The sequence below is a fragment of the Pipistrellus kuhlii genome, unplaced genomic scaffold, assembly GCF_014108245.1.
Source record: "Pipistrellus kuhlii isolate mPipKuh1 unplaced genomic scaffold, mPipKuh1.p scaffold_m20_p_1, whole genome shotgun sequence".
NCBI classification, from domain to species: Eukaryota; Metazoa; Chordata; class Mammalia; order Chiroptera; family Vespertilionidae; genus Pipistrellus; species Pipistrellus kuhlii.
In genome coordinates this window covers 62,182,074-62,189,100 of record NW_023425404.1, presented here as the reverse complement: position 1 = coordinate 62,189,100, position 7,027 = coordinate 62,182,074, and the positions used below count along the sequence as shown (strand labels likewise).

At 45.8% G+C, this 7,027-nt stretch overlaps 1 pseudogene and 1 gene segment (V, D, J or C); both read right to left on the bottom strand.

Annotated features, from left to right (window-relative positions):
• Positions 1-2,076: 2,076 nt before the first annotated feature.
• On the bottom strand, positions 2,077-2,798 carry LOC118714222. The segment is given in 2 exon segments: positions 2,077-2,525; positions 2,659-2,798. Coding segments are annotated over 2 exon segments (495 nt in total).
• A 1,944-nt stretch (positions 2,799-4,742) lies between these two features.
• Positions 4,743-6,143, bottom strand: LOC118714172 (annotated as a pseudogene).
• Between the last annotated feature and the right edge of the window lie 884 nt (positions 6,144-7,027).

Below are 7,027 nucleotides of genomic sequence, written 5' to 3'. Positions count from 1 at the left end.
GGGACGGATTTGGCCCGCGGGCCTTGTGTTTGACACATGTGTCTTAGAGATTAGTAGTAGTAGCTTTTAGTAGTAACTTTTGAGATTAAAATATGTATCTTTAATTTATCTTAGTCTACTTTCAATAGCATTAATTTCATTTAAGAATAAAATATGTTATTATTGAATATGAATATGCTATGAACCCACAATGTACTCTTTTTATTTTGAAATAAAGTTATTAACTTTACCAACAAAACTTTAAAAATGTTACTCAGATACCTACACCCTCTGGTATTTTTTGCCTCTTTTTGTGAATCTGAGTTTCCATGTGATTCTATTTCCTTTTAGCATGAAGACCTTCTTTGAGCAGCTCTTGTTCTGCACATCAGCTGCAGACAAGTGATCTTCACTTGGCCTTTCTGAAATCATATTTATTTTGCCTTTTTTTTTTTTAAGAAACTTAAAATTTTATTTTTCAATTAGAGTTTACATTCAATATTATTATGTATTAGTTTCAGGTATACATCACAGTGGTTAGACATTCATATACTTTATAAAGCGACCTCCCCTAATGTTTCTAGTACCCACCTGGCACTGTTCACAGTTATTACAATATCATTGGCTATATTCCCTCTGCTGTACTTCCCTGTGACTATTTTGCAACTACCAATTTGTACTTCTTAATCCTTGCACGTTTTTCACCTTGTTCTCTCACCACCTTCCCCTCTGAAAATCATCATTCTGTTCTTTGTATCTATGTTTCTATTTTGTTTATTCATTTATGTTCTTTAGATTCCACATATGAGTGAAATCATATGGCATTTGTCTTTCTCTGACTGACTTATTTTATTTAGCGTAATGCCCTCTAGGTCTATCCATGCATTCCCAAATGGTAAGATTTCATTCTTTGTAATATGCCTTTACTTATCTTTAATGGATCAAAATTATTTACAGGGGCACCCATAGACCTGGCATGGAATAGGTGTTGGGAGGTAATCACAACTTAAATTGCAATTAGAATTATTTTAAATTCATTGATTAACTTAGTTTTTAAATTAAATGTATTGGGTGACATTGGTTAATAAGGTTATGTAGGTTTAAAGACATTTCTATAATACATGATCTGTGTATTGCATTGTTTGTCCACCACCCAAAGTCAAATGATCTTCCATCACCATATATTTGACACCTTTACTACCCCACCTACGCCCCCCTTCCCTATGGGAGCCACCATACTGTTTTCTGTGTCCAGTAACCTCTCTCTGGGTATCTACCTGAAAAAGGTGAAAATACTTATTCACAAAGATCTATGCACCCACCTTACCCAGTTTGTCTTAGTGGCTAGAGCATCAGCCCGTGGTCTTTGCAAACAGATCTTTCTTGTTTTACAGGTAAGTATATAATAATACTGAAATGTTTTAGTTTAAACTAACATTTTGGTTTAAAGAGGTAAGGTGGGTCAAAAATCCTATCCTCCTTTCAAATGAATTATCTTAGAACCTAAAGCCTCACCCCAGGTTACTAAACACATTGTCCTCAGAAATTAAAGATCTGGGTGATGGCACAGGAGACTGGACATGCAGAGTGAGGACTCCCCAGACACAGCCTTTCCTGACCCTCTGCCTCTCACCTGGTGTGTAGTGTGGACCAGAGGAGTGGTTTGCCTTTGGTGCCCTGACCTGCAAGTCCTTCCACATCAGTGTTTCCTGAGTAGCTGTATGGAGTGAAGAGTTAATGCAGAGCTGGGCTGAATTTTTTGTAGCAAGGACTGAGCCAGAGAGGGACATGCCCATCTTAGTTGTAGGGACTTACACAGAACACTAAAGACCAGAGTCTAAGTCCCTCATTTGGTTTGTGAATGTTTGCATGAAATGCACGATATTACTGGGGCTTTTCAATAATCAAATAGTTAAAGTATTGTGGTAGACTAATTCCAGGATAGAGTTTTTCTAGAAATGTTTCCCAGGAAAAGTTTGGAGTCTGGAGAAGAGAGGAGCCTTGCTGGCTGAGCACTTCTGGGTATCAACGCTTGGGTTTCCCTTAAGTGACATCTCCCTATTCTACCTGCAGAGCAATTCCCAACCTCGTAGGTTTCTAGGAATCACCATAGCTTGGTTCGTTTTCCTGAGGAAACTCTAAATAAACTCCATACTGGGCAGAGGGAGAATATGACACTCCCTCCCCGGGCTGCCCCTCCCGTGCCCCTCTGGGTTTGTGCTCAGCTCCCCCTGCAGCCTCCCTCACTGTGTCTCTCAGAGCGCAGTAGTACACAGCCGAGTCTGACAATTGGAGAGAGGATTTCTCCAGGTGGAAGGAGCTGTTGCTGTTAACATGTGTGGCTTGAAACCCTAGCTGCTCGCTCGTCTGGTGCTCTGTTGAGCTCTTCAGGAGGAGCGAGGGAGCTTTGTTGCGATACTGGACGTACCAAAAAAGGAAAGGAGCTGAGTAAGTGGACTGGTAATTGCAGTTCAGGATCACAGATGCCCCCTCGGTGAGGGTAACAGGGCCTTCTGTCTGGGTCACTGAGTCTCCATTGGTCTCCCCTGAAAAATAATTATTTTGTTATGTTAGAAATAGATAGGAAGAGAATTTTCAGCCAGAGGAGGAAACTACAAGCTTTCTCCTTGATTATTGGAAAATGAAAGTCATTAACATTTAGGATAAAATGTTACTTACAGAACATTAAGATGATCACAAGAACTGAACAGGTGGCAGAAAGCATGTTGACAGAATATTATCCTTGCTTCCTAGAATCCACCAAATGCAATAGGGCTAGTCTCCAGCAGGATCTTGTAGAGACTCTTCACCCATTAAATAAGAACTACTTTCTGCACGACAGTCTGTTTTGTGGCTGCATTTACCTTCAAGCCACAACTATTGATAGAATACAAATGTGAACCACTTCAGAAGGAAGCACCGCCCTCTAGTGGTTATCCCTCAAATTGCACCACAACCATGTCTTGGACCTTATTCCTCCTAAGAACAGGGTAGACATGGGAATGGGATAGAACCCCAAGACGAAAGTACTAAACATTCACTCTGTGGGTTCATCAGTATTCTTGGGGAAATATTTATTTCTTCCATCATTTCCTGCATTGTAGAGAGATCTATACCTCCCCAAATAATCACAGGCACAACTTTTAAGTGGCATAGTCTGGGGTCTTTCCTTCAAATGTCCCAATGGTTCTCATGGGTCAGAGAGGAATCCCTCTGCCTAGAAAGTGCTCCTTACTCTCCCACAGTCCTTTACCCAAATTATTTTTATTCACCCCCAAGACTCAACATCACAGATAAAACATTATCTAATACTAGAGGCCTCATGCATGAATTCATGCACTGGAGGGGTTCTGTCAACTAGCCTGCACCTTCTCACAGTCCAAGACCCCTCAGTGGATGTCAACCTACCAGTTTGGGGAATGGACCTAAGCCGACAGTTGAAAATCCCTCTCACAGTCCGGGACCCCTCGCTCCTTATCAGCAGTCTGCTTACTGCTCCTTACCACTCAGCTTGCTGCTCCTTAGCACTGCCACAGAGGCAGGAGAGGCTCCTGCCCCCACCACTGTGTTCACCAGCCATGAGCCCTATCTTTCTGTGTAGTTGTCTGTGAGCCAACTGCTCCCTTTCTTCTCTTTTAGGGTGAGCAGCATGTAAGGGCAGAGTGCTCTGTCGTGGAACGCAGAGGGCTGCCAGAGCTGAGGGGAGTGGCTGGGCCCACGGGGTGAGAGGTGGACACAGAGGATGCTATCTCATCCAATTGTGGGGTGGGCTGGCCAGCCTTCATCTGCCTGACCCACACAGGGAGGGACCGAGCAGGGTGTGTGCCTCTCCATTCTCCATCCTTCCATCTCTGTCACCTATCACCCTTGCCTGGCCTCCCCCAAAGTGAGTTCAGCTCAATCTCTGAATGTAAAATGGCACGGGGGAGGGGCACTCCAGTGCCCTCTGATTTCCAGAGACAGGACCTGGTCAACAGGACCTGGTCTCAGGACGGTGGCCACAGCTGCAGAACATGAATCTGTTTCAAGAAAAGTTGGGAATGCAGACTTTGGTATGAGCCCCTATTCCAAAAGGTGGCAGTTTATTCACATTGTGGCAAAGACACCTTTAAGAGTAACATAAGTGGGTAAAGTCAAACCGGGCCATTTCCTCATCCGATCTCTCTGAGGTGCGTGGGTAGAACCAAGTTTCAGCTCTTCATAGGACACTTCCGGGGTTTTTTTTAAAGCCTAAAGGAAAGTAGTCTGTCTCCATTTTTGTTCTCTGAAATTTTTTTGTCAGATAAAAGGATACGTACATTGGAAAAATCCTCTCAAGATACAATATTCCAGTTGCACTCATGTGACTATGACAGTGCCCCCTCAGAGGGAGGGAGCCAACAGATGGGGAGCAGGGAATTCTGAAAACCAAAGTGATGACAGAGATGCTAAGCCTTTCTTTCATTTGTCTGACACCCCTCCTCAGGCAGCCTGTAGGCCAGGTGTCTGCTGGACCTTTACCACTTGATGTCCTGGCAGGCTGCCCTGGTCCCTGCTAGGCGGTGTGCAGGGCTGCCTGGCCCTGGGGGAGTGGGGGGGGGGGGCGAGTCATGTCATCCCTTCACCTCCACTAGCCACTCCGGGTACAGCTTCTACTCATGGGCACTGGTCTCTGAGGGCCACACCCAGATGGCAGCATAGATGCCTTCCATCTGCCACAGCAATGCCCTGACTGCATGCACGTCCTTGTCTGGGCCTGGCCCTGCTGCTTAGACATCCCTGGATCAGGCCAGGACCTCCATAAAGGGCAGGGGAACTTTCCCCTCTATAGCTTCAGGACCACTTCAGGATGTTCTGAAAGCCATAAGCAGCCTCACAGAGTAGCAGAACCTCTTGATTCCAAGGGTGATCTCCTGGAAGTCTTTGCTCCTCAGGACGTGGTAGGTGAGCACCCCCACGTCCTCATTGAACAGCTCCTTGGCCATAGGCCTGAAGATGTGGGCCAGGTACCCATCAGAGCTGGCACCAGAGTGGAGTCTCACCACCTCCTCCTTCATGTCTCCAAACAGAGTGTCCATGGTAGTGTCATTCAAGGAAAGGTCACTTTGCTCCATTGTGGGGACAATTTCACCTAAAGTTAACACGCAGTCAACACCCTGGGAACTATGTGAAGCTGGGGAAACATCTTTTCAAAGGGTCTCCAGTTTCCTGTCATAACACGGGGCCACAGTGACATGGAAAATCTTGTCTGGGTCAGGTTCTGCCATCTGGTGAAGTAATCCTTCACTAGAGAGCCCATGATCACCTGGGGAGACTTGGTCAAGCAGAGGTGGGGGGTGATGGGCTATCCCAACACACGCTCTGAATATCAGTCCCAGCCAGGACAGGCAGAGGTCAGCATGGGTAGCCGGTGCTCTTCCTCATGGTGCTGGCAGTACTGACACACAAATTCCTTCTGACTCTCCAGGATGCTGAAGTCCGCAGCTATCTGCATGTTGAAGACTGTGCACCCAAGGGTTTTTGAGGAAGCCACAGAGCCTTCTGGATGCATCAGGGACAAAGAGGCTGAATTTGGCAGCAAAATAAGGCAGAGACTGAGGACACAGACACTGCCAGTGCCTTGTGCTGTGAGGTATCCCATTTCTTATTAATAAGGTTCAGAACACTGAGGAAGTCCTTTGTGTTCTGTTGAGAAACTTGGACTCCTTCCTCTGCAGTCACACAACTGTCACACACCAGGAAGTCACTCAGAAATATCTTGGCATCAACCAACTTATGGAATTCTCCCTTCTCTCCATTCTCCTGAGCTGGGCTCCGGACATTGCGGCATTCTCTTGATCATCGGGTGTGTGTGTGTGTGTGTGTGTGTGTGTGTGTGTGTGTGTGTGTTTATGTGTGTTTATGTATGTGTGTGTGTGTGTTTATGTATGTGTGTGTGTGTGTGTGTGTTTGTGTGTGTGTGTGTGTTTTACTACATTCCTTCCATGTTCAGTGCTCACACTGCATCTGGAGTGGGGCAGCTGGGGGCCAGCTCCAGTGACCTGTAGGAAGCATGGGGAGAGCAGTCACTGCTGGTTGCTCCTGGCACTGCTGGCGCTATCCTTTCTTCCTTGTGGAGTGTCTAGGGAGGGGAAGTGGCCACAGTACCTGAGGCCAAGTTCCAGGAAGCCGGCAGCGCTGTCGGGATTATGCCGGCTGCCAGCGGTGCTGGTCCTTTGGTGTCTGGCTTGTCCTCTGGAGATTGAACCTGCAGGACTACTAAGAGAGCCAGTCCCAAGTTCTGCCCCATCTCAGCCACTGATTGAGGGCCAGGAGGAGGGACCAAGCAGTCTGCCTTCTGCTAGCTCACCAGTGGCTGCTGCCACAGATTCATTGGAGCCAGAGGGACCCCAATTCCCCCATTAGCCATCCCCTGAGCAATGGGAGCCTGAGGGCCAGGGAGATGGACCAGTTGTTTGGTTGTCCTGGTTGTGACAGTCACAAGCTTTTTATATAAATAAATAGTTCTTCTCAAATAATCTGTGGTTGAATAGCCAGTTTTTTCCCCAATCCATCATGGAATAATATATTTATAAAATACAAATAAAATAAATTACTGTGACTTATATTTCACTGACAAAGGTAGAGTACTATAGGAATTGACCTTCCAACCAGAAGCCTAGACAAAATAAATAAAACAATTTTTTTGGACATTGGACTAGAGGTAGCACAGAGATAAGGAAAACAAATAAGATGAGCTCTAAACATTGCCCAAGCTTGCTTTCTGGAGGCAGTTTCTAGTGTAGGGAGAACTCACCAAAAATAATGTAGCTGTTTCATGTTGATGAGATGAAAGAGGAGTTTGGGGATCCAGAGCAATTTGTGGATGAGTGCACCAGAGGGGAGGGATTTGAAAAGAGAGGGAGCGAGAGAGACTGCAGGGGAGTCACTTTAAATCTTTGACTTAGACCTGCACATACAAGAGAGGACACTCAATGAGTTCGGTATCCCCTCTTCTTAGGGGTTCCTGGAGCATACTTGGGGAGCAGCAACCTTACACTTTTAGCCTTACGAGGGACAGGTAACCTTG